The sequence below is a fragment of the Ictalurus furcatus genome, chromosome 18 (genome assembly GCF_023375685.1).
Source record: "Ictalurus furcatus strain D&B chromosome 18, Billie_1.0, whole genome shotgun sequence".
Taxonomy (NCBI): domain Eukaryota; kingdom Metazoa; phylum Chordata; class Actinopteri; order Siluriformes; family Ictaluridae; genus Ictalurus; species Ictalurus furcatus.
In genome coordinates this window covers 4,932,045-4,958,076 of record NC_071272.1, presented here as the reverse complement: position 1 = coordinate 4,958,076, position 26,032 = coordinate 4,932,045, and the positions used below count along the sequence as shown (strand labels likewise).

The 26,032-nt window shown below is 42.1% G+C and overlaps 2 protein-coding genes and 1 non-coding gene across 10 annotated transcripts; 1 reads left to right on the top strand and 2 right to left on the bottom strand.

Annotated features, from left to right (window-relative positions):
- Nucleotides 1–133: 133 nt before the first annotated feature.
- On the top strand, nt 134–17,027 carry ubap2a (ubiquitin associated protein 2a). Of its 8 annotated transcripts, none has more exons than XM_053647998.1 (27): nt 134–627; nt 4,185–4,322; nt 4,568–4,645; nt 4,774–4,884; nt 6,600–6,765; nt 7,104–7,181; nt 7,294–7,357; nt 7,498–7,595; nt 7,708–7,766; nt 7,868–7,944; nt 8,066–8,243; nt 9,022–9,271; nt 9,385–9,668; nt 9,920–10,116; nt 10,715–10,985; nt 11,116–11,155; nt 11,254–11,428; nt 11,529–11,586; nt 12,065–12,266; nt 12,431–12,522; nt 12,767–12,817; nt 14,428–14,509; nt 14,704–15,066; nt 15,173–15,277; nt 15,360–15,427; nt 15,537–15,728; nt 16,329–17,027. In XM_053647998.1, exons 2-27 carry the CDS (start codon nt 4,227–4,229, stop codon nt 16,422–16,424), a joined length of 3,531 nt encoding a protein of 1,176 aa, XP_053503973.1. In that variant the 5' UTR covers nt 134–627; nt 4,185–4,226; the 3' UTR covers nt 16,425–17,027. The 8 variants fall into 8 exon arrangements, with proteins under 8 accessions (XP_053503973.1, XP_053503972.1, XP_053503971.1 ...); XM_053647997.1 differs by having other exon boundaries at nt 10,712–10,985; nt 11,526–11,586; XM_053647996.1 differs by having other exon boundaries at nt 7,294–7,366.
- Nucleotides 17,028–18,634: 1,607 nt separating this feature from the next.
- On the bottom strand, nt 18,635–24,924 carry nop56 (NOP56 ribonucleoprotein homolog). Its single transcript, XM_053648002.1, has 12 exons — nt 24,834–24,924; nt 23,899–23,988; nt 23,075–23,189; nt 22,714–22,881; nt 22,334–22,532; nt 21,559–21,746; nt 21,208–21,359; nt 20,744–20,844; nt 20,324–20,472; nt 19,908–20,029; nt 19,558–19,719; nt 18,635–19,289 (listed from the first exon to the last, which is right to left on the bottom strand). Exons 1-12 carry the CDS (start codon nt 24,834–24,836, stop codon nt 19,077–19,079), a joined length of 1,662 nt encoding a protein of 553 aa, XP_053503977.1. The 5' UTR covers nt 24,837–24,924; the 3' UTR covers nt 18,635–19,076.
- On the bottom strand, nt 19,795–19,869 carry LOC128622912 (small nucleolar RNA SNORD57). The gene has a single exon (XR_008388471.1). It is a non-coding gene; the product is annotated as a small nucleolar RNA SNORD57 (small nucleolar RNA).
- Nucleotides 24,925–26,032: the final 1,108 nt, after the last annotated feature.

Sequence of the window (26,032 nt, the reverse complement as noted above, 5' to 3'; positions counted from 1 at the left end):
TATTTATTTCTGTACACAGAGCAGCCGCTGTGGTGGTGGTGTTTTTATTTATTTATTTATTTATTTATTTATTTATTTATTTAAAGCATTAGAGCAGGATAGCACAGATAGGAGAATATTGAAGGTTGGGGGCGCCGTGCACTCCATGGTTGTGTCGTGAACGCGCACGGCGCATTTCAGCAATGCGCGTGCACGCCACTACCGTTATGCAGCTGCAGTGCTTTTAATAAGACTTCTATTGTCAGTGTTTATTTTACAGATAAAAAACGTCATTTTGTAGAGATTTATTCCGCGGAATTTCTAAGGAAATATATACCGTACGTCTACATTTACAGACCTAAAACAGCTCACACGCGTTCAAATACACCAGTTTGCTTCTGTTATCAGTTTACAACGGAGAAGTTGTTATTATTAAACGGTCATTTTAGGCCATACACTGTATGCGTTTGCTATAAGGAGCATACACTGTGCGTCTTGCAGTCTGTACTGTTGTATGCACTCTGTTATTGTAGTTTGCTTGCAAGTCGTGTGCGCGCTCCCGGCGCTGTTGTTCTGCGGCGGCCGCGCGCCCGGAGTGTCACGTGACGGTGTCTGCTTGCTGCTGGGCTGAGGGAAGCGTGTTAGCAGGTAGTAATATATTTATATACATTTATATGTAAAAATGTAATTCTATATATAAAAAAATAAAACAAATCTCAAGTACATTTAAAAAAACAACTCTTAGGCATGTGGGTATATGCCAGCAATGATGCGTTGATTGGGTTCTTTCTTGTATTGTTCAGTGTGTTTTAATGGATTAATGAGAAATATTTGTGTGTGTTTTGTGTGTTAGCATGTTCCCGGTACAGTGCTAGCATCGTCTCCTGTGTGCGTGGGGCCATTTTCTGAATAATACCGCTGACGGGCCTGTTACAGTCTCGCTCTGGATTTTGCTCTTCGCTTAATTATCGAGCAGTTTAATTTAATATCACCATCACATTTATGGCAAAAGGACGTGAGTTTACGACATAGCCTACTGGCTTAACATAACTTCGTTAGCTAGCTTAGCTAGCTAAACCCCAACAATTGAGCCGAACCGAACAGGAAATTAGACTTGGCTAGCTAGCTAGCTAGCAGCAGCGAGTTAGCCAGCCCGGACACAAAGGACTCCTGAATTCCAGTTAGCTTTAGCTTCCTAGCTAGCTGCTAAGCTTTGCTAAGATTGTTGACATTTCGGAATTCCAGATGCAATATATTTATATACTGCAGTTTAAAAAAATCATATATGCTAATATATGCTATAAAACAAAGCATTGCCAATGTGTCAACTCTGTGAGTCGACTCAGGATTGAATCGGTAATAATGAGTTATCCTGCTGAGTCGGTTCTTAGTAATGTTAGATGGAATAATAAACTCCATCGTTTGTTTGAAGCGAGCCTTGCTTTCCCTTTCGCTTGCTTGTTTGTTATATGTTACATAATACAAGCTCTGCTTTATATACATATTACTTATTTACGTGGGGTTTAAAAAAAACTGCGGTTTAAATAAAAATAAATAAACAAATAAATAAGAAAGAAGTGTTGAGTAATAAATCTGTGCTGGCCAAATCAAACCTACTGAGGAGACTTTTCTCCTTACTTCTGGCAGAAAAGAGAGGATTTTATAGTCATGTATCTAACAGATTTATCCAAAGGGAATAGTTAGAGATATGAGGCTAAATAAACTTCCATTTATTCAAGCTGAGGCTGTTAGACAGGCTTTAGGATGTGTATCTGTAGTAAAACTTTTTGTTGGGGTCGATACACAGTAAAAAAAAAAAAAAATTTTATATTCAATACACCGATATCATCCAAGCTTTTATTACCAAGTTAGGTGAAACACGAAGGATGGTGTTGTGAATGTTGAATGTACGTTGAAAATTCTGTCTCATGTGTTCATGACATAAAGTGAGGAGACCTCCGTTTGTTTTGGGGAAAGCCGGTCAGATCCGATTTGATATCGGTCCAGGTTTTCACCTTGGTATCGGACCGGCACTCTGAGACTAAACGTAACTATAAGTGGTTAAAAAGCACGTCGTGTCATTCGTTAATAAATTAAAAAATGGTTCTCGCTTGTAAATGACTTTTGGTATGAGAGGAAAATAAGACTGCAGGATGTGCTGTTATTGTGACATCCTAAAGTCCCCCTTCCCTCTCACTAATAATTTATTTTCACTACAGTACCTAACAGCACACATTGAGGCATTTTATTCCTTATTTATCACACTGGGTTTGAAATCTGATGTGTGCTTTGTGACTAAGAGTTAAACGCACGCTTCACAGTGAAGTCACTTCCTGTAAAGCCTCCATATGACAGCCTTTTCGTTAGAGACGGTGGAATCTGATAACAGCAACTTTCTCAGGCTCCAGAAGGACACCACAAGAAACACCATTTGTTAAAAATAATGGCTGTTAAAATGTCAGACTGTTCTGTAAATAATACTTCAATTCAGAGGTTCCTAAATGACCCCAAGCCTTGACAGCTATATTTTAAAAATAAATAAATAATTCTAGATTTATAACTTAGGACTATTGTAATATTTGAATATTTTATGCCATCAGTAACGGGGGCATGGTGGTTTGGAGGTTAGTACATTTGCCTCGCACCTCTTCGCGGATGGGAGTTCGAATCCCGTCTCTGCGCTGTGTGCGTGGAGTTTGCATGTTCTCCCTGTGCTTCGGGGGTTTCCTCCAGGTGCTCCTTTTTCCTCCCCAAAGACATCCGTTGTAGGCTGATTGGCATTACCAAAGTGTGTAAGGTTGTCCAGCACCTTGTCCAGGGTGTCCCCCGCCTTGTTTAACAGGGGGATAGGCTCCACGGTCCCGTGTGGCTCAGGTGGTAGAGCCGGTTGTCCACTAATTGTAGGGTTGGCGGTTCGATTCCCGGCCTACGTGACACCACATGCCGAAGTGTCCTTGGGCAAGACACTGAACCCCAAGCTGCTCCTGATGGCAAACTAGCACCTTGCATGGCAGCTCTGCTACCATTGGTGTGTATGTGAATAGGTGAATGTAAGATTTAAAAAAAAAAATAAGTGCAGACCATTACCCTGTGTAGGATAAGCGGTACGGAAAATGGATGGATGGGTTATGTCAGTAACGTGTATGCGGAACATAAGCGACTAAAATACAGGAATATTTCTTGCTTTCAGAATTGTACGTGCAGCTTATTGCAGCCATAACAGAGACGTTATGTGCACTAACACTGTTACTGCAGCCACCAGGAAGCTGGCTGTGCATTACCACATTGCAGCGCAGTCCAGATGTGTGTGGTGTATTTGTTCAGTTAACTCCACAGAGTCATGCTTTCAGCGTTCGGTATTCCCGGGGAAACAAGAGTTATTGTTCATACACATTCATAGAGCCAATTTTGACACTGTATTAAGAAAAGAACGGACAAACCTGCTTACGTACCTTTTATATTACAGTGCGGTCATATTCTCGATTCTCATTGATCAGAAGGTCTGTCACAGGTTTATATTAATGTGTTCATTCGTAACCGATAAGTCACAGGAACTTGTATAGTGGTCACGCTACATAACCTCCTCCTCCTCGTCCTCCTTAAATGCAACTATTAACAGGTAAAACATTCATTGTGGTGTTCTTCAATGGATACAAAACGTAGTCATTGTAACACTGCTGTGGTGTAAGAGGAATAAAACACGTTGGAACATGGCTTTTATTATAAAACAATCAACTTCGTCCCGTCTATGTCGCTAACAAATAACTACAAATTCTCCTTTTTAATAACGTAACAGAGTCCTGTTTCTGAAAGGACGAACAGAACAGAAATGAATGTTGTTGTTTTCCCCTGCTCTTGGGTGAGTTCTTGGGTCAATAGGTTTTCTGTTTTGTTCTCTGTGCAGGAATACTTATGGTAATCATGGTACTTGCAAATACAATACAGATGTCATGGATAGAGATTATATATATATATAATATAAAAAACCCAGCAGTGGAGCATTACTGTAACTCTCACTCCAGATGTGCACATGCACTCAAGGAGTGGCTGTATGGTATGTTATTATAGTGTGTGTGTGCTATTAGGACTACTTTTAAATGATAAATAAATGGACATAGTTCTATTCTATATCTCTCTTGGCCATGTTTGAAGATTATGTAGTATTGTAAGTACACCCAGTTTCTTTTTGTGTTTTTGTTTTCCAGATTTTTCTATTTTGTACATACATTCTTTTGTATATACTGTATATGATGACCTCGCTGGGCGGCGACCGAGCCCGGAGCACTCGGGAGAAAGTGCTGCCCACATCCACACAGACCACACAGCCACAGAAACAGCTTCAGGTACACACGATGGACTCGTGTTGCTACATAAACCCCACGCTGTTTGATTTGTGTTCGCTTTCAGTGTTCTCGCATTCGACACTCGTATCGGGTTAGGTTTAATCGTTTACATTAACGAGTAAGAATTAAATCCGTATGAAATGTTAACCCCAGAAGTCTAGATTTATTCGGGAACTTGGGTTTTCTCTGCAATTTCTTATCGTTCTTATTCTTGTCGTGTTGTTTTTTTTCCCCCTTCCATCCAGGCTACAGCCGAACAGATCCGACTCGCCCAGATGATTTACGATAAGAACGACGCAGATTTTGAAGATAAAGTCAATCAGGTGAGACACGGGGGTTCATCTTTAAACCTTCATTCGTCACGTCAATACCGGAAAGCTGTGTATAGCTTTATAGATGTGTGCAGTTAGTAGTTTAAATACTATCAATGTATACGTGTGTGTGTTTATAGCTCATGGAGGTGACAGGAAAGAACCAGGATGAGTGCATGGTCGCTCTTCATGACTGCAATGAGGACGTCAACAGAGCCATCAACTTCCTGTTGGAGGGGACCTCTGACACGGTAAAAACACACTTATTAGTTTTAAGGGTTATTTTAGAGGATCAAATGACCAGCACACCCATATGTGGCTCTTTCCCAACCTGTTATCACAACGTCAGAAGCACACAGTCGTATAGAATGTCTTTGTTTGCTGTAGCTTTACACTTTCTTTTCACTGGAACTAAGAGGCCCAAACCTGTTCCAGCATGACGATGCTCCCGGTGCACAGAGCGAGCTCCATGAAGGCATGGTTTGAAGACAAGGTTGGTGTTTGAGAACTCATGTGTCCTGCACAGAACCCTGACCTCAACTCCACTGATCACCTTTGGGATGAACCGGAACGCCGATTGAACCCCAGGCCTCCTCGCCCGACATCAGTGCCTGATCTCACTAATGCTCTTGTGGAATGTGTGAATGAACACAAATCCTCACAGCCACGCTAAATTTAGTCCCCAGAAAAGAGGGGACTAAATTTGGAACGGGATATTCAGAAAGCACAGATGTTCAGAAAGCACAGGTGTTATTATCGGGTGTCTACAAACGTTTGGCCACGTGGTGTATATAGATATTAAAGAATAAAGAAAACTGTCATCGGTAATTAGAAATACCCATAACTTCCAGGTCTCAGAATTAAGATCAAATTGTCTTTATAACTGGTTATTACTGGATTGATGTTTCTGAGACTAACATTATATGACTAACAGACTCCGAAATGTGAGAGGCCATGCTTATATAGGTGACTGTTTGATTTCTGGGGAAATCTCTAAAATAGAAAGTGGGTCGTTTCAGAGAGCTGATCTGTGGGTAATCCTGGGTCGTAACAGGCTCGTGCCTGCACCATGGTCTTAAAACCCGAACTGCTTATTTACAGATCCTGTTCTCATTTGTCGGTAGCGACTCCCTCCAAACCGGTTTCTAGTGAGTGAGACAACACCCAAATATTTGCTAGGGTGCTTTCACACACGCAGCGTTTATCCCGTTTGAATCGAGCCACAGTATGTTATCCTCTTTTAGGCAGGTGAGAACACAGCAATCGCACTTAGACCAAAACAAGCAATTTGAGGGCATCTGTGCAGGGCGGTCTCGGCCCGTGTCCAATCCAAGAGAACTCGGAGAGCACGGTCGGATTGCAGCGAGAAAGCGATTAGACTCTGAATCAACCTCACTGCAGGAAGTGAACCAAATACGCCAAGTATTGTCCTTGCAGCGTTTATTTGTAGACGCAGACTTCTAAACTAAGCCGGGAGACACAAACCGCGTCGAAGGACTCTGCGGAAATGAGAAGTATTCTGGATATTTAGACCAACGAACAAAGAGAGAAAACAAACACTGCTTTAATCTAGTCATTTATGTAACCATCTAATCATTTATTTTGTGCCGAGTCCGTGTTCTTTGTGAATTTTGTGATTTCTGTGCGCGCTTGTCAAAGGTTTATTTGTTTAGTAATGCACAAACGAACCTGAACTATGACTTTAGCGTCGTAGGTGTGAACTGACTGAATCATTCTCATGACTCAATGATTATTCTGGCTGCTTTATCACAGACTTTTACCTGTTTCGTTTTGCAGTTTGAACCTCGTTCTTTACGTTGTAGCGTCAAATCGAATTCAATGTTATCTGGCGTAACTTTGATGTCGAACGTCGCATACACGATTCCACGACACTTTCTTTAATTGTCCTACGTATATTTTTCTTTTCTGTCGAAGCTTTTAAAAGTCGTCTCCCCTGCTCCTCTAGACCTCTTGGGAGACGGTGGGCAAGAAGAAAAGCCTGGGAAAGGACGGCATTTCCTCAGAGAGCAAGGAGAACAAGGAGAATCGAGAGAAGAAAGGCGAGAAAGAGAGCACCAAGGCTCGCGGAGGAGCAAACCGGAGAGGAAAGGTGGCCAGTCGTAATCGTCCGGGTAAGACAAGCCGAGGGTTCTTGGACATTTCGTAGATGTTGCCGTTATTGTATTGTATGCTTTGGGAACAGACTTACCCCCAAGTACTGTAACAGCCAGCACCGATCGAGCCGACGAACGAGTAACAGGTTTCCATGTTTGTTTATTCGATTAAACGTTGGCCAGAGATTTAAGAGTGGTTTATTTTGTCGAGGGTGCTAATATATTAAACTGTACAAAGAGTCATTGCGAAATCGTTCATATCGATTTTGCATGTGTACTGTTTATATATACAGTTTACATATGAAGACACTGTGTTTTTTTTTCTTTCTCCGCACGTGTAAATTTGCGGTCGTCAGCGAGGGTTGAGGAGAACGGAGTGGATTCCGCACCGGTGGAGAAAGGAGCTGACCGCGGCCGCAGGGGGAAAGGACGAGGTACACAAATGCAAAATTGCGCACATAGTCACTTTGTAGTGTCTCAGGAGGTTTGTTAATATTTACGTGTGTGTGTGTGTGTGTGTGTGTGTGTGTGTGTGTGTGTGTGTAGTGTCTGGAGGCAGGGGGAGAGGCCGGGCCCCAGGGGCCAGCAGGTTCACAGCACAGGGAATGGGGTCAGTATGGTAATATGCGCACACATCAACTGGCCTTTCACAGCTTTGCTTTGGTTTACTCTCCATTAAAGATTTTCTTTTTATATAAAATTTTTGTTTTGTGTTTTTTTTTTGTTTTTTTTTTAACGTTCAATCTGCAGGACCTTTAACCCAGCGGACTACACTATGGACAGTGGCACGACCAACTCGCATGCTGACGTATGGGAATCGGGGACCAACGACGCCACAGATGGTACAGGTAAGAAACCCGAGCATTTAAACACACCTGATTTTACTTTAGCGCCAGGATGTAGCAAATAGGCTTTTCCCTGATTTCACCCTTGTCCGCTTTCTTCATCATGGCTCTACAGTGGCGTGGCGCAACACTCTGGAAGACTGGGCAGCTGAAGACTGGACCGAGGATGTGAGCGTACGTCACGCCCGTCTTTCTGAATATCTATTTATATTTTGCTATGAAAAGATTTTAATATTAAGAGGCTTTGACAACTGATTAGGTTTTGTCCTTTTCAGCTCTCAGAGACCAAAGTGTTCACCTCCTCATGTGCAGCACCTCCAGCTGAGAATCATCATATCACCCCTGGCCAAAGGTGACAAATTACAGCATGACCTATTGTTAAAACCAGCACCGCTGTGATTCGATCGCTCCTGTAAGGACGGCGGCAGCTGACCTGTGTGTGTGTGTGTGTATGTCTGTGTTGTCTTGCGCAGTCTGGACCTGGCGTCTCTGCTGCAGAAGCCTGCCGGCAGAGAGGAGTCGGAGAATCCGAAGCCTGCCTCGTCTCAAGGGCTTGGCCACAGCCTCGTCTTCACCAACTCCCACCACCAGCCCACGCGCAACGGAGGCAGCGTTGCCACGGGCAGTACCAGCTACGCACATGCCACCCTGGTGAGGCACTGGAAACAAGAAAGAGGCAAAGTGGCACAGACAAGAATTTGAATTCAAATAAAATCTATAACTTCACTTAAGGGGAGTTATAGAATTCCTTTTTATATCGTTTACAATGTGTGCTATAGTGCAAACTCGATTCTGTTACACAGTGGCGCAGTAACGAGGATGTGTTTGAGATACACTACCGGTCAAAAGTTTGTGGACACTTGACTAAAACGTTTCCCATGCTCTTAAAAACCTTTTGATCTGAAGGTGTATGATTAAATGTTTGAAATCGGTGTTGTAGGTAAAAATATCATTGTTCCTACATATTCATTTTTTCATTAGAAAACTAACATTTTATTTACAAATAACTTTTTTTTTTTTTGACTCTGAGCGAAATATTCAGAAAAGCAGCTTATAAGTGTCTAGCATATATGGGAACTTGTTTAATACTGTTTAGAAAGCATCTCAGGGAAAGTCCTCAAGAAATCGAGTGAGAAAATGCCAAGAATACATTTCTGGAAATTCTAGGCAAAAAGTGTGTCTACTTTGAAGATGCTAAAATACTAAATTATTTTGGATTTTTTTTATCACAACATAATTCCCATAGTTCCATTTGTGTTACTCCAGAGTTTTGATGACTTTATTATTATTCTAAAATGTGGAAAATAAATAATGAGTGAGTGTGTCTAAACTTTTGACCGGTAGTGTACGTCAGAATGTCCTTATGACTGCATCTTACAATACTAGAGTTACAATACTAGTGAGTTCTGAGTTTTGTTTCTGTCTCCAGTCCTCAGTTCTGGGTTCTGGATTTGGGGAGCTGGGTGGCCCTAAGCTGGGACAGACCGCTGGACAACAGATACTGGAGCAACTGAAGGGACCAGGCCTTGGGCAGCTTACTTCCCAGCCTCCTAGCTCGGGGGATGACCGTGACCCTGTAGGTGGACTGGGGGGTACAGGGATGCCTGTTCCCTCTTCATCTTGGGATATCAAACCTCCAGGAACACAGAGCTCTGCCTCACTGCCCTCCCAATTCAGTCGTAAGTTTCATTCCACATCCATCATTTTCACACCAGTCTATTATTTCCGCCTCCCGTTCATGTTCAGCTCTCGACCGTTTGGACTTTATTCTCGCACCGTGTGTGCCTTCTAGGGGAGTTTAAGATGCAACCAGAGCCTTCGTCGGTGCTAAGCCAGCTGAGCCAGCGGCAGCAGAGCTCTCTGAGCAACACGGGATCTCTACCGCTGGCGAGGCAGCCCAGTCCTCTGGCACAGAACGGCCCGTCGGCCATCCAGGCTCCACCGGAGGCATTCTCCAAAGCGCCAGAGCCTTCTCAAACCCACGCGGCCCCTCCGCAGACAACAGACTCGCAGGTCAGCGGCACGCAGCACCGGCAGATTAAGACGCAGAAACGAAGGATAGCTCCCACATCCAAGGTGAGTGTGTTTTCTTCTTTTTTTTTTGTCACAGGCTGTGCAGAGAAAATTATTTCAGAATGATTTGGTATGGTTTAAGTTAAACAAGTGCAGTTTATCGCTCCAGGAAGTGCTCCGCATCAGTGTTCCGTGCCCTATCTCTGAATCGAAATTATGAAGAACTTAAAAAAATAGGAAATAACAGCACACTACGGTTTGCAGCTGTAATCATATAGTTATGAGGTAAAAGAAAATATCGTCTGCGTGTATAGATTCCGTCCACTGCGGTGGAGATGCCTGGCTCGGCAGACGTGTCTGGGCTCAACGTGCAATTCGGCGCTCTGGACTTTGGCTCAGAGTCAGCGTTGCCAGAGTTTGGCCAGCCTGAGAGTTGCAACAGTGAAGCTACGCGAGAAGCCCCTGTGCCTGTTCCGCAGACCCAAAGCAGCCTCTACTCCAAACCAATCAGGTCAGTTAGGAGAAGTGAATGTACATTTTTTTTTTTTTTTTTACACATTATCCTATATTTGAAAAGCATACTGTATTTCAGGTATAGCAGTGGTTCTTAAGCTTTTGGAGCTTGGGAACCTTTTCAAACCCCCTTACGATTGATTATTTGGTGAACATAGGCAAATGTGTTTCGTTATACCAATTTATCGGAGTCATCAAATCTCCATTAACAGAAACCAGCTAGTTTTGTTGTTAGTTTTATTTATTTTTTTTTTAAAACTCTCTCCGAGTATGCTTCATGGACCCCTGGAGGTCTGTAGACATCAAGCAGGGTCTTTAAAACCTACTGTATATCCTAATCTGTTAATGAAGCCTTGTTAATTTAATCTATACTACCAGTCAAAAGTTTAGACACACTCATTCTTTATTTATTTATTTATTTTCCCCTCACATTTTAGAATAATAATAAAGTTATCAAAACTCTGGAATAACACAAATGTAACTATGGGAATTATGTTGTGATAAAAAAAAAAATCCAAAATAATTGTGTTTTAGCATCTTCAAAGTAGACACGGAGATATACACACTGTGACAGTATTGCTTGTTCATCCCAGCAGTGAATCTCTGGCCAGTACTGTCCCATTGTTGCTGCCTCCTCTGGCCTCCTCTGACAGCATCTACCCACCTCCCTCGGTGCTACCCAGTCTCGCTCCCTCCACCCTTACTACCCCCAGTGCCAACTCAGTATCCACCTCTACCTCCTCATCTTCCTCCTCTTCTTCCTCGTCATCGGTGGCGTCCTCAGCTGGGAACAGCTTTGACTGTGGAGTGGCTCCTCACTCAAGACTGACCTTCTCCCAGAGCAAGGAGTCCTCTGGACCTGTGACGGTTAGTGAGAAAGTCTGCTTTCCTTTAGCTGCACGGTAGATAACCCACCAGATACCTTTCATCGTTACCGATGACTTTTTGGATTCTTTTAGATAAAAGTTGACAGTGTATTTGATTTCTCCTTGAACAGAATGGTTTTAATGGTGTCAGGACCTCTGCTGCTCTAGACTGTAAGCAGATTTTCTTTTCTCTGTATTTTTGGCTTTGGATGCGATTTATTATTATTATTTTTTAAAATAAACATTTTCTACTTCTCTTCTGCTTGTAGCTACATCGAGTTCCTCCACTCCGAAGCCAGAGTCTCCGTCTTTAGGCGGTAGCACCAGTGTTGCTCTGCCTTCTGCCCCGTTGTCTCTTTTGCCCCCTTCAGTTACGCCCCACAGCTCGACTCTATCCAGCCTGGCACCTGAACTGCCCTCTGCAACCCTCTCCTCTCTCAGCAGGTGAACTTGTTTATCTGTTCTTCTCAGGGACAAAATGGAAGCACACTGAAGAGTGACACATTATCTGTTTCTTTGTCCCCCTTCGGTTTTTCCCTAGTAGCCATGTGAGCAGTGGCCATTCCTCAGTATCAGCGCTTGGCACCAGCTCTTCACTAACGGTGTGTGATGACAGTGAAACGCACACACACACGGCCTATTGTCACAGCCTTCAAAATACTTGCGTAACAATTATTGTTGTTACATCATAACTCCACATCAAGCCCATTATTGCAAAACATTTAAAAAAAAAAAAAAAAACGCCTATAAAAACAAAATCTTAGAGTCTTGCTAAGAAAAGAAAAGATGGTAATACGGGTTAAATCCTGCAGCAACACCTTCCGCAACATTCTCTGTGATATAAAAACACCACGAGGAGTGCTGTAATAGGAAACTAATCAACTTCTGCTATGTTGCTGATTATTTGCCTGATTATTAACACCACTCGCGTTCCTGTTTTATTTCTCACCTATTGAATTAATAACAGAGATCAAATTAGTTCCTTAACGTTACGACCACGCGTTGCCTTTTTTTTTTCTTTTTTTCTCTTTCTTCCACGACACCACTGTTCATGTCTTTCGGTCTCGTTTGTACCTGCAGTACACCAACGTGGACAGCGTGAATTCTCTGGCCGCGTCGTCAGCGGCGTTCTCCTCCGTGTCCGTCTCAGCGCTTTCCGGTAACAACGGCGTGAGCAGTGCAGTAAGCAGCAGCCTGCACTCGGCAGTACTCGGGCTCAGCGGGAACGGAACCACCGCACCCTCGGCCATCAGGACCGCACCCCTGCTTTCTTCTTCTACTGGTCTGACTTCACGCCATGCATTATGCGTTATTTAGAGCTTTAGTTGGAAGATAGAAGCAACTGTGCTAGCTGCATAAGTCGTCATTCTGTGAGTTTTTTTTCTCCTCCCTGTATTGGATCCATCCGTCTTTGCTAATATGGTTTTTTCTTCTGTTGCATTACAGGAAAAGCCCCCCCTAACTTGTCTCAGGGGGTTCCTCCGCTGCTACCCAACCAGTATATCATGGGGCCTGGAGGCCTGCTGCCTGCATACCCGGTAACCGTTATAGGATTTTTTTTTAAATTTACAAAAAAAAAAAAAAAAGAGATAAGCTTTCACTTTAATCTCTGGCTTGTTTTTGTATTAATCTGTTGAAACTGTAATGATTTTAGGGTGTGTCTCACTATCATTGGAGTTCTGCAACTCTGGGGGAATATAAATGTAGAAAGGTGATTATTTTTTAGAAAAGTGAGTGTGAAGGTAACGTTGTAACGCAATGAGCTCCGTTTGCGTCCTCCAGCAAATCTACGGCTACGAAGACCTCCACATGCTGCAGTCCAGGCTACCAATGGTGAGTCCGTACCCATCTTGTTCAGCATTTCGGTGAGAGTGAAACCTGATTGTTGACAAGAATAGTAGCTTCCCTCTGGAAAACAGAGGCTTACAGAACTTTTCCACCAGATGTCGTGTAGCAAATCGCCCACGATCCTCCACGTTGTTTCCGTTTCCACCTCCAAGCAAACCGTGCTGAACTTAGTTGCCCAGGTACCACGTAAGCCGGGGTGGAGCTAAAAATAGGGAAGACGCACGGATTAATTGGAATTCCTTTCAGCAAAAAAAAAAATCTTCAGTAGTTATTCACGTAGTGTGTGTGCAATGTAATGTTTCAGATTCATTTTTATTCACTCACAGTATTTTATTTTTTATATATATATATATATATATTTTATCTATACTACCAGTCAAAAGTTTAGACACTCATTCTTTATTATTATTTCCCCCCGACATTTTAGAATAATAATAAAGTAATCAAAACTCTGGAATAACACAAAGGGAACTATGGGAATTATGTCGTGATAATGAAAAATCCAAAATAAATCAAACTAATTAAAAATTTAACATCTTCAAAGTAGACCCCCCTTTTTGCCTAGAATTTCCAGAAACGTATTCTTGGCATTTTCTCGAACGATTTCTTGAGGATTTTGAGGAATTGAGATGCTTTTTAAACTGTATTAAAGGAGTTCCCACCTACGCTGGACTCTTATCGGCTGCTTTTCGGAATATTTCGCTCAGTCATCCATTTAAAAAAAAAATTCTTTTGTAAATAAAATGTGAGTTTTCTAACAAAAGAAATTGAATACGTCGGCACGATTATATTTTTGACTACAACATCGATTTCAAACATTTAATCATACACCTTCAGATCAAAAGGTTTTTAAGATCATGAGATACATTTCAGTCAAGTGTCCACGAACTTTTGACTGATAGTGTACATGGCTTGGTGTTACTTTTCTTCCCCTTTTTCTAGTATTAGGACAAGTCCCAAATGCCCTCCCGTTCACTTTGTTGCACACTACACGGAGTACAAATGAATAGAGCTGCACCTTGTGCCCTCACAAATAGTGTAGAAAGACACCTGAGATTCAGCCCCAGTGTTTGCACTCACACTCCTCTAGTATTTTGTACGGATAATGATTAAAGTATCGGCGCACACTGCTGTGTTTCAGGAACGCACCAATTAAGGTTCTGGATGGATCCGGGTTCAGATTTGTTGCTGAGCTGGCTGTTCAGTGGAGCGGTGCTATTATTATTGTTTCTTTCTGGCAGTGTTTATAAAGTAATAATGGTCAAATGCTTGAACACCTAGTTTTGCACATTTATATTATTTACAAAGGTGCATTCACATTTATAAGAGCGAATACTCCAGATTAAAAGGTATTATTCCAGCTTCCCGTGCTTATAAAAGCAACGTGGATTGGAAGTGTGGCGTCTGGTTGGAAACAAAGTTTGAGCATAAGCGTCTAGGTCAAAATGGCTTAGGTATGTGTCCAAACTTGTGACTGGTATTGTGTGTCATATCAAGGTGATGGGTGTTTTTTTTTTTTTTTCCTTTTAACTTTTTTTGTGATTGGTGTGTCTGGTTTTAATCGTCCTACTGTAATCATGTTCCACACTGTGCAGGATTACTATGGAATCACATTCCCAGGGCCCACTGCAACCCTGTCTGGCAGAGATGGGAGCCTAGCCAATAATCCTTACTCAGGTATAATAATATTATTAATTAAAATAGTAATAATCCTTAGCCCGGTGTCCTCCATCTCAGTGCCAGTGTGCTTTTTATTAAGAGTTTTTAGTTTCATATGAGCTATTTTTTCAAGCCTTGGCTATACAGATGTTACACTGGTTTAGAAAACGAGTGTTTCGCAAGCTTACATAAGCGCACTCATTCCCATAAAGGTGAAGTGACTAAGTTTGGCAGGGGCGACTCCACCTCACCCGCGCCCCCTACTACCCTGTCAGCAGCTCACGCTCCCCAGGCAGCTCAGCCCCCGCAGGCGCAGAGCCAAGGTCAGAGCCAGCCTCAGCCGCAGGGCCACCACAGCACCCAGCAGGCCTTCCTCAACCCAGCTCTGCCCCCCGGTTACAGCTACACGGGCTTGCCTTACTACCCAGGCGTGCCCGGCATGCCCAGCGCCTTCCAGTATGGCCCCACCATGTTCGTACCTCCTGCTTCCGCTAAGCAGCACGGCATGGGCCTGAGCAACCCATCCACACCGTTCCAGCAGCCCGGTGGTTACAGCCAGCACACCTTTAGCTCAGGTGAGTCGTGTGTGTATATATATGAACACCCACAATCAGAATCAGTAATATTTCGTGTGCATTGAAATAAACGTGTCTTGTGTATTTATTATAATTCATGTTTAAGGGTATGATGACCTGACACAAGGCCCAGCGGGAGCAGAATATAGTAAAGGGTACAGCAACAGCTCTCAGACACAGGCCAAATCTGCTGCTTCTGGCCCAGGAAAAGGTGCTAAAAGTCACACATATGAGCTTGAACCAACATCTCCATGATTAAATGGAATTAATATTCTACATATTATACTCCATAGGTGTCTCGGTGACATCCAGTAACTCGGGAGTGCCCGACATCAGCGGAACTGTTTACAACAAGACTCAGGTAGTGGCCCCCACCTGTTACGTGTTTTGGTTTGATATCCTGAATGAGTTTGAAGGATGTGAAGGTGTTTACCTCGGAGAACTTGTTCTTTTGTTGTCTCTGGTTGCAGTCCTTTGATAAACAGGGTTTCCACGCTGGCACACCACCTCCGTTCAACCTGCCCTCAGCTCTAGGGGGTACGGGACCTCTGAACCCCGGAGGTGCCCCTGGTTACGCTCCAGGTCCGTTCCTGCACATCCTGCCTGCTCACCAGCAGCCCCACTCTCAGCTGCTGCACCACCACCTCACCCAGGACGGACAGGTCTGTCAAAAAACGCACACGAACTGCCCGAGTCGGACAATTATCGGATTCGTAACGTGCACGTCATGCCGACGCACACTGAAACCACCGCTTTAGGTAGAGATGAAGCGAAGGCTAAATCCCACTGGCACCACTATCAGCAGGTAGTCAGACAGCATCGTGGGTAACGTAGGAAGACGTTAACCCAAGTGACAACAGACTAACGATGTCTGTGAAAGGAATTTAAACCCAAATCTCATCACAAAATAAATCTCAGGCGCCATTTTAAGATCTCATGACAGATTCACCTGCTTTAAACTACTTTAAAGCCGAGACCTTCAAATTGACTTTCTATGTAACTTTTGTTTACATAGACAATGCTAATTTCTGATGGGATTTTCAGTGTTTGGGAAAGTCGCATCCCGTACATGACCTTGCAGTTTCTCAGATGGAATAGCACAGCTTTTTGTAAGAACACTAACACTAGAGCATAAACATCACTTTACTGTGTAAGCTGCAGCTCTAATGGAATTAATGGAAAGTATAAGACAAAAGAAATATTGTGTGGAGAATGTTTAGATGCGCGATAATTAAGTGCCGTGTGTGTGTGCGTGTGTGCAGGGTGGGCCGAATCAGAGGAACCAGAGCAGCAGCATGCAGCAGAAGACCCAGGTCAACAAATCCAGCTACGGCAGCTCTCCTTACTGGGGCAATTAAATAGTATGAGAGCCACATACATACATACACACACACTACCATCTCCCATCCCCTAGTTCTCATCTACCCCCTTTTCAAAGTTTTGGCTGTTGTATGTAAAATATATTTATGTATGTATTTATACAGTATATATGTATTGGTAGAATATGAAATGTGGTTTACGGCTTTTTTTTTTTTGCTTTGAAGGACCGTTTTCTGTTCATTTCAAAAGATTATGATACGAGGATGAGAACTTGAGTACTAAAATGGAAGGTGCATATTACTTGAACACGACCCAACTTCATGACAATGTGGGAGATTTTTTTTTTATACATACATGAACTTAACAATGGTGTACATTATCGCTAAGCATCATTTGACAGTGAAGCCTTTTTTTAAAACTTTTTTTTTGTATCGTACCCATGCACCTCATTGACCTGTGAATTTTTTTTTAATTTGAATCAAGGGGGCTTTTAAGTTCAAGGCTGAACTCTTTTACGTCCCCTTCACTTGTGAATCCCTCCTTTCTCCTGTTATTTGGCTTAAACACGGTTTTAAACCCAAGCATCATTTTAACATTGATTTTACCCTTGTTGTCAAAATAAAATATCTGACCACGTCTTATTTTTCCGTCTCACGTGAGTTACTAAGCCAGACGTGATTTTTGGGGGTGTTGCAGTAGATTTGATTAAAAGTGGATTCTTGAAAATCTCTTACACACTAATTATTAAGTTGATGCCAATGGTGTACACAGAGATACTACCACCACCAAGTCTAGTCCTTCATACTAATTTGTATGGCAGAAATACCTTTAAAATATACACTACCGGTCAAAAGTTTAGAAACACTTTTTTTTCCCGTCCACATTTTAGAACAAGTCATCAAAACTCTGGCATAACACAAATTGAACTATGTTGTGATGATAAAGCCAATATACATCAAAATAAGTTTTTACTATGTATTTTAACATCCCCCTTTTTGCCTAGAATTTCCAGAAATTCTTGGCATTTTCTCAACAAATTTCTTGAACTTCCGAGATGCCTTTTAAACAGTATTAAAAGGACTTCCCACCTACCATGGACACTTCCATCTATCCATCCTCTATACCGCTGATCCTTTTCAGGGACATGGGGAATCTGGAGCCTATTCCAAGGCACAATCACATACACACACCCATTCATACACTACGGACACTTTAGACACGCCAATCCGCCTACCATGCATGTCTTTGGACTGGGGGAGGAAACCGGAGTACCCAGAGGAAACCCCCACAGCACAGGGAGAACATGCAAACTCCACACACAGGGCCACGGTGGGAATCGAACCCCAAATCCTGGAGGTGAGGCAAACGTGCTAACCACTAAGCCACCGTGCGCACCATGGACATTTATGGGCTCCTTTTTTTTAGTATTTTGCTCATCTGTTTAAAAATACAGATTTTTTGTAAATAAAATGTTAGTTTTATAATGAAAGAAATGAATATATCGGCACAATTATATTTTTGTCTACAACACCAATTTCAAACATTTAATCATACACCTTCAGATCAAAAGATTAAGATAATGAGAAATATTTCAGTCAAGTGTCTCCAAACTTTTGACCGGTAGTGTATCTCAAACAGGAAGAAAACTATTTCAGAAGCTTGACTGTCATATTGACCCTGTTTGGATCAATTTCAAAATCTAATTATCTAATCTGGGGGTCAGAGTGACAATTCTATATAAATACCACATTCAACCACTCGTTCTTGAGATATCATACTAATGAGATGACCTGAAAACAGCAGCATAAAAATGTTTGTTATGCACAAACGGGTCATTTGAATTAATCCCCTGTGCAAGTTCAACCACAAGATTGTCACAATGTGAGAATTACAATAAATAGAATTCTTGGTTGAATTCGACATTCTCCATGATCATAGGATGAAGTGTCACAAATGATAGTCCTGTGATTAAATGTTTTTTTTTTTTGTTTTTTTTTACTGCATTGTGCTTGCATAGACATTTCTCAATACAAAAATCTAACTTTGCATCATAGCAGTGCCCACAGAGACTGGAACAAATTTCTTTACCCACAACAGCACTAAACTGGCTGCAGTTCTCCTCACAGCCATAGTATTATTTTATGTTAAAAAAAAAAAATTAATAATAATAATTTAACCTGTGAGAGCAAAAGCTTGGTGTAAAGCCAGCATCAAGAGCTCCTGCATGAATGGCTACAGTTCAGGTACGGAAAGTGATACAGCGTTTATTTTCAGCTAAAAAAAAATGTACAATGAAGACATTAAATACTGGCGGTTCAAACAGCTGCAGTGGTCTTTATAGTCCAATCAATTACAAGCCAAGACAGTTTTATATATTCGGCAGATAGTTTCCATTATGGATCATTTAATCAGACCCCTTGTTTTGTTAGACAAAATATTTACATTAAGCGTGGACACTTATAACGGCTGAGAGGTGCACTACCGATAAAATGGGCAGACTGTTCTAATTTGAGCCCGAGGCACAGTGCTCACTCATAGATGCTCAAAGACTTTAAGGAAAATTATTTTTTTAAAAAACTGAAAGATTTCGCAGTACATTCTGAACAGGATTTCTTGTCCAAAAAAAAAAAAAAAAAAACCAAACAAAACTGTACAGTATTAAAAAATAATCATTATTTAAGGGTGGCTCATTATTCATCTGCCTTCTTTTTCTTCTTCTTCTTTTTCTTGTCAGTCTGTTCGGGTTCCTCAATTTCCTCCTTCACCTCTGGCTCCAGTTCGACAGCTTTGTACTCTCTTTTCTTTTTCTTTTTCTGAGGAGCTACCTCTTCCTGACCGTTTGTCACCACCTCTTCCTCTTCCTCCACTTTTACCTTTTTCTTCTTCTTCTTCTCCCCATTTTCCTTCACATGGACAAACCATAAACATTAGAAACAAACCAACAAGTTCATTTCTTCCTTTATTTAAAAAAAAAAAAAATAATAATAATAATAAAAAAAATAGAGAGTCTGTCCTGCTCACTTCAGTGACCAAACCCACTGGGAGGGGCCTTTCAATGGTTCGGAGCAGCTTTTCTTTGGCATGGCCTTTGCAGAGACAGTGCTGTGTTAAGATCCTGCCTCTAGTCTAGTCATGCAGTTTGGAGTGCACAGTACAAAACAGCTCACTTACTTGTGTCTCAGCATCCCTGTTCAATTTGACCTTCTTGGTTTCAACCGCTACCTCGTCTCCCTCGGTTACGGACAGAGCTTCCAGTTTTCTCTTCTCACGCTTCTTTTTCTTCTTCTCCTCCTTCTCAATTTTGCGCTTCATCTCTGCTGCCATTTCACCAGCCTGCAGCAAAAACAAAACAAACTTATAAACAAAAACCAACCACAAGTTCAGGCTTTTGAAATGTTCAGAAGTGCTGTGTCAGGCTCATTAAATCAGTTTTTTTTGCCTCCATGTCAGAGTCAGGGTAAAAAAAAGAAGTCATCATTCACAGCAGCGTACCACAAAAGAAACTCCAACTGCAAACTAACCTGTACAACCGCCTCTTTCATGACATCCACGTTCTTCCTCGGCGTCTCACCGGTCTCGTAAAACGCTAGCCGTTCTTCTACCTGGTCTCTCAGTTTATCTCCGTACACACTAGTAGGAACATCTGGAACGACAGATTTAAGAGTTAGCAATGGACTGACTCAAGTACGCACCTTTTTATTCGACTTGCTCAAATAAAATTTGCTCAGTTTGACATTTCAACATCCACTCCTAGCAGGGTGGAATACTGTTGACGAAAAATAAATGACATCATAGCAAATCCAGGTTACAACCAGTGATGGGCATGAGAAGTTAATATCACAAGTAAGTGATTAATTGCAACCAGCTCACCAAGTCAAATAGTATTACTGTAAAAACCACCATCACTAGGTATCACTGCCCTGAGAAAGAGTCTCACCAGCGAAGCAGTCGATCCGAGAGGCGATGGTGCACTTATTAGCGAGGTAACGGGAGATGCGCCCCTTGTTCTTGGCAGCAGCGCGGCCGATGAAGGTGGAGTGGAAAATCAGACCGTACTTTGGGGTGTTTCCTCTCGTCTTCAGCGCCCTGGATTTAGGGAACAAGTTACAGCACTGAAACACTGTGCTAAACGAAATACCACTTGAGACGAACACTCTTGGCTAAACGGGCACTAATTCTACTGTGACTACCTCTCCGAGCCCTGGGCAGCTGCTCAGACTAGGGGGGGGGGTTAGCATAAGAGCGGGATCACTTTTGGTGTGTTCAGGCACACTCAAATCAACCGCTGTAGCTTTGCCCCTGCCCTGCCATCACAGCAGCCGCCTGAAACCCCAGCAGGGACGGGGAGCCCCAATACCTGAACAGGGCCTTCTCTGCTCCGAGGATCTGCACTGTAGAGGCCGGGTACTTGGCCAGGTTAGTCAGGCTCCCGGCGTGGGAGATGAGACGAGCGCCAACCTGAGAGCAAAGATCATAAGCAAGTGCATTAATTATAGCTCGAGAGAAGGGTTCGATTGTACACAATTTTTTACTATACGTATTGGGTGCCTGGTGTGTGCTAGAGTTAAGAGGCTGAGCTAAGCTAACAAGACAAAAAGACTGAAGAAAAAAAATCCACAGAGGAAAGTATGATGTTTCGGTGGGTTTAGTAACAGTCATCCGAACTTTATTAGTTACTACACTTTCACAAAGTATGTGACGGGAACATTTGAGACTTATTTGTTAGCTACGTTAGGATTCTTTCCAAAGCAAATCTAACCGTTTTGACAGTAAAAATATTTACAGATTTTTTTTAATTGACCATTGATTGTATTAACGCACCACTTCACCGATGAGCGTTGCCAGATTGGGGGCCACCTGAGACATTTTGGAGCGCAGGTACTCCTGCAGCCCCAGTCTGTAAGCTGTGAGGGACACAACTCTGCTGGAGAAACTCTCGATGTTGATCAGGTCGATGGGGGAGATGTCCATTCCTGGGACAAAGAAACAAAGTGCTAATACATGCACGCCACATTTCTCAGCTTTTCGATGGCATCCTAAAGCTGCTCGGATGTTCAGTGAAATGATAAGCTGGCATCACATGGATTCAGTGGATTGACAGATTATAAAAACATCATGACTTTCGAGTCGGATGAAATTCCTAAATAACAATAATAGACACATTTGTCTCACCCATAGATGAGCGGGATGCATCCAGGATGGCCTGGGCTTTAGCACTGTCCATTGTGATCTCCTCAAGAGGCTCCAGGCTCTCCTCACTCAGCTCTTTCCTGTTCCCGATAAACTTGGTCAGCTTGCAGTATGTGGCGTTGTCACTTACGATCTTGATCAGCTCAGGAAAGTGGTAGCCGTACCACTCACTGAACACAAAAGAGGGGGGGGGGTGTCATGTTGTAATCAAAGCTGACCCAAACCACAGGCAGAGAATTAGTATGAAATCCAAACCAAGCTGGTTGTCTCCGCCCTCAGGTGGTGATCTGCCTCTCAGACAGACTGAATTGTGCCCAGGAACGGCGTTTGGTCTCCCTCCTCTTTCTATACAGCCAGCGCTATACGGGATGCTGTCTGTGGTAAGCGTCAGGAGGCTGCCAATCACACAACACCGCAAATGCGCACACAGGTTCTATCATGTCAATAAACGTGTTTACATGCAAAAAAAAAATACCCCTGATAACTAAACCGAACCAATGTTGGCAGTCAGGGCGTTTACAAGCAACTAATTAAGCTGAAAATTGAAAAATCAGGGTCAGATTACACAAACATGTCTGTTTGGGCCACAGAGGGATAGCAAACCACAGTTTAAAAACGCGTTACATAAATATCAGGCAGCCGTTTAGGGAGAGTTTAAATCAGTTAGTATCCGGGCTCACACACCATGCAGAGACAACCAGCTGAGCCCTGGATTAGTTCATAAGCGCAACACCCCCATCCAAACTAGCCTGCATACCGAACACGCATGGAGAATGTGTTGATGTCCTTGTCCAGCTGATCGAGCAAGGCGATGGACTGGATGATCATGTTGTCGGCTCTATTCACGTTGAACTTGACCTTAGCCCGGGAGTAACTGTGACCCAGACCGAGCTGTGCTTTGGACGCAGCCTGAGCCGTGAGGCCCTTGACTAGAGAGTGAAAGTGCAAGCGCACACCTGAGGACAGAAAATACACCAAGACATCAGCACCAAACCAAAACGGTGACCAAGTCACGCTTTCGTAGCGTACAGCCAACAGTTCAGTTTTTCAGTATGACATCAGATGTCAGTGGATCTAGATACATCATTAGAGGCGGCACTGCCAAAACACTATCAGATTCACATTCATTCAACAAACCTCGGAGGATCTCCGCCACCACCCCTCCAGTCTGGACGGACACGCCGAGCTCCTCCTGCAGTGCTGCGCCGATTTTGCCGTCGGCTGCCCCCAACAGCGCAGCCTTCTTCTTGCCTCCTAAAGGCAAGTTAGTCTCCAAAAACAGCTTAAGGTCAGCATGGACGACTCCTACGAATAAAAATAAAAAACAGGCACCAAGTTATCCAAGCTCTTCTGCCCAAGGTGCTTTCAGTATACATCATATTTTGTTCAGGTGTTCAGTTTCAGGAAATGCTCTCAGCACAGTGACTCAGTGGATTGACAGATTATTGATGCATCACAACACCTGAGATTCGGAAGTCTCAAACCAATACGAACGTACCTTCTGAAATGGCGTTTATGTTTTCCAGGGCAGCCTGAGCAGACTTAAACGGGAAGAAAGCTGCCAGTTTCACCACACTGTTGAATTTACCGATGTTCAGGACGCTTTCCTCCACCTGAGCAGAGCACAGCTTGGCGTTAAAAAGGGTGCACAAGTGGAAAGCAACCGAACGGGTTGAAAAACTGCTTTTCAGGGTTCAGGATGTACTTTCAAATCATCGTGATTACATCGTTTCTGTGTAAAACCAGGAGTCCTTTTGAGATCAGACTAAGAAAAGAAGTGAATATTACAATTCTTGAGGATCAGGGTGACGAACATTTCCAGACTCAGAAATCTCTATATTCCCAACGGCTACCGGTCCAGTACCAAAAATTCAGCCACCTTTTCATGCTTCAATGTTGGCCCAAACTTGCACAACACACCATCAAATTCACATTTTCTATTTCTGATATATCTGTACACACCTCACTTGAGGTGTGCTGGGCATGAAGTCAGTGTTTTGACACATAACATCAACAAATTAGCCACCAAAAAAATCCAATCTGACTTTTTGTCCAGAGAACCAGGGTGATGCTAACTTCCAGGTCAGCTGACAAAAAAAAAAATCCTCTTATGCCATATTCTGGACATAACTGTGGCTTATATAATCAGATATATAAAATTTCTCTGAAATGCTCCTGAGCAAAAACACAAAGGATCAAGAAACAAAGCCGTATATATAAATGTTTTTGTTTTGTGCATATTACAAAAAGAAGCTTTTAATGCTCTAACAGATAAAAGATGGTGGAGTAGGTGAAGCATGGTGGTGGATGCTTATAGCAGACCTGAGGCAGCAGCATGCCGATCTCCTCCACCTCCTTCACGGCGAACAGCGCATATCCAGCGGCATGCTCAAACAGCACGTGTAGCAGCACCTGCACAGAGGACAAATGACCAACATCTTAAAACTTTATGTGGGGGAAAACCCACACCAACAACTTCTACAGGAAGCTCCACATGGTATCACCGCCAATCTGAGTCCTGATTGCAAAACTATGTTCTTTTTCAAAGTACGTGGAATAAATTCGTGCATCACAGCACACCATAAGCGATCTAAAGTGATTCATTAAAATAAAAATAAGGAGAAAAAACCTGTCCTTCAGCACTTCAGTTAAAGTGGCCAGCTAAAGCTGAAGTCAGACCACGTGTTTCTCCAATCAGACCACGTGCTTCTCCTGCAGCACTAAAAATTAATGCGTGGCTAACCCCCTATTTTTTTTTCCATTTCCAAACCCGACAAAAAACACAAAATAGACAATATAATGTTCAGCAGAAATCAAATAATTAAAAAAAGTATTTAAACAGAAGATATCACGATTTCCAGGTGATAAAAAAAAGAGTCAGTCAAGCCGAGGCCTCACTAACGCTCCAGGCCTGCACTGCAAAAACTATTTTCCTTATTTTCCTACCCAAAACATAAACCAAGGCATTACTACGAATCAAGTACATGATAATAAAATATTTTTCATTATCATTATTTTAGGTTAGAAAGAAAGACTGCGCTACATTACAAGCGAACAGGCCCAAACTAGATTCAGATAACTAGCCCACTATGCTAACCAACGGTACGGTTCAACTCAAACACGTTATTTCTCACCTAATGTGAACTAAACGTTCTCGCTAATGAATTTAAACATTATACCCATCCTTTTTATGCAATAAAACGTCTATTTATTTATTCTTATATATATATTCTTTACACATAAACAAGACTTCTCACCATATTGAGGTTCTTTCGGTGCGCCACGCGCTCCACTCTCGCTCTACTACTCGGCCAGGAAAGAAGCTCTCCACCACGCTCGTGCACGCTGACCACGTGAACACCTTGACTATATCTCGCGATATGAGAATAAACCCGGTGACGTCAGAAGGCGCGCTCGCGCTCAGACTGATGCACCTCCTGGTTTGGGAGGACTTAAGCTGTTATTCATCTTCTTTTATAAAATATGATATAACATTTTCATTGAAAGATATATTTTTAATTTATATTTTATTTTAAATGTATAATTTTTTTTTACAAAAACAAATTTCTCAAGGTTTTGCCTTGATTTGATGTCTTTCTGGCTAAAATCTCTTAAAGTCATTGATAACAATAAGAATAAAAAGTTCCTGAAGAATTATGATCGTATTTTTCTTACTGATTGAGGTGCTATTGTTTTTTTTTTTGTTTGTTTGTTTTTTATTATTGTATTTCAGTGCAGTGCTGTCCGAGACAAGCCATAAGAAGAAATATTTGCATATAAGTTCATGACCCTAAATGAGGAAAAGTAAAAAATAAATAAATAAATAAAAATCTAAGTGAAAAAGAGAGATTAACCAGTATTTCAGACATCTCAAATGTGAAAATGGGTCAAATTGACCCATAACATAACAGGATGGTTAAACAATATAATTCCCTATTTTTACCTTTATGAATAGCATTACTTCACACAATACATAAACTGCATTCAAAAACCATTCACACAATCCTTCATTCAGTGTAATCAGAGTGGGCTTTAATCGATACAATCTTAACTACAAATACAGAAAAGAATTACTAAATAAGTCAGATAGCATCCCTTAACACAAGTAGGTAGTAGGTAATGTTGAATATATGATTATTACAAATCAGAAAATACAACACATCAAAAGTTTCTATAAATGACAACAAACATAAATATGTACAGTGTTCTAATTGTTGAAATTCATTTGAGGAAATATAATTAATAAACAGCATACATTTCATTCCTATCCAACAAATAAAATATTACACCAGTGGTTCCAAAAGTAGGGGTCATTTGATTTACAAATGGGGAGAAACTCACAAGCTCTTCTTTTGTTTCAATCATTTATTTTACAGCTTAATGTTAGAAATATCAAAGATTGGTTTTGGTTGCTAATATTGTGAAATGTTACTAGAAGGCACATTCAGATGAGCTG

Bases quoted from the DNA above. Each gene is read 5' to 3' on its own strand.
- ubap2a (XM_053647993.1), top strand. From the start codon at position 4,227: ATGATGACCTCGCTGGGCGGCGACCGAGCCCGGAGCACTCGGGAGAAA. The intron at 4,323-4,567 runs GTACACACGATG...CCTTCCATCCAG, and splicing joins AGCCACAGAAACAGCTTCAG to GCTACAGCCGAACAGATCCG. The intron at 11,429-11,525 runs GTGAACTTGTTT...GTTTTTCCCTAG, and splicing joins ACCCTCTCCTCTCTCAGCAG to TAGCCATGTGAGCAGTGGCC.
- nop56 (XM_053648002.1), bottom strand. The intron at 21,360-21,558 runs GTGAGACAAATG...TCTTTGTCCCAG, and splicing joins TGCATCCCGCTCATCTATGG to GAATGGACATCTCCCCCATC. The intron at 19,290-19,557 runs GTAAGTGAGCTG...GTCCATGTGAAG, and splicing joins ACAGGGATGCTGAGACACAA to GAAAATGGGGAGAAGAAGAA.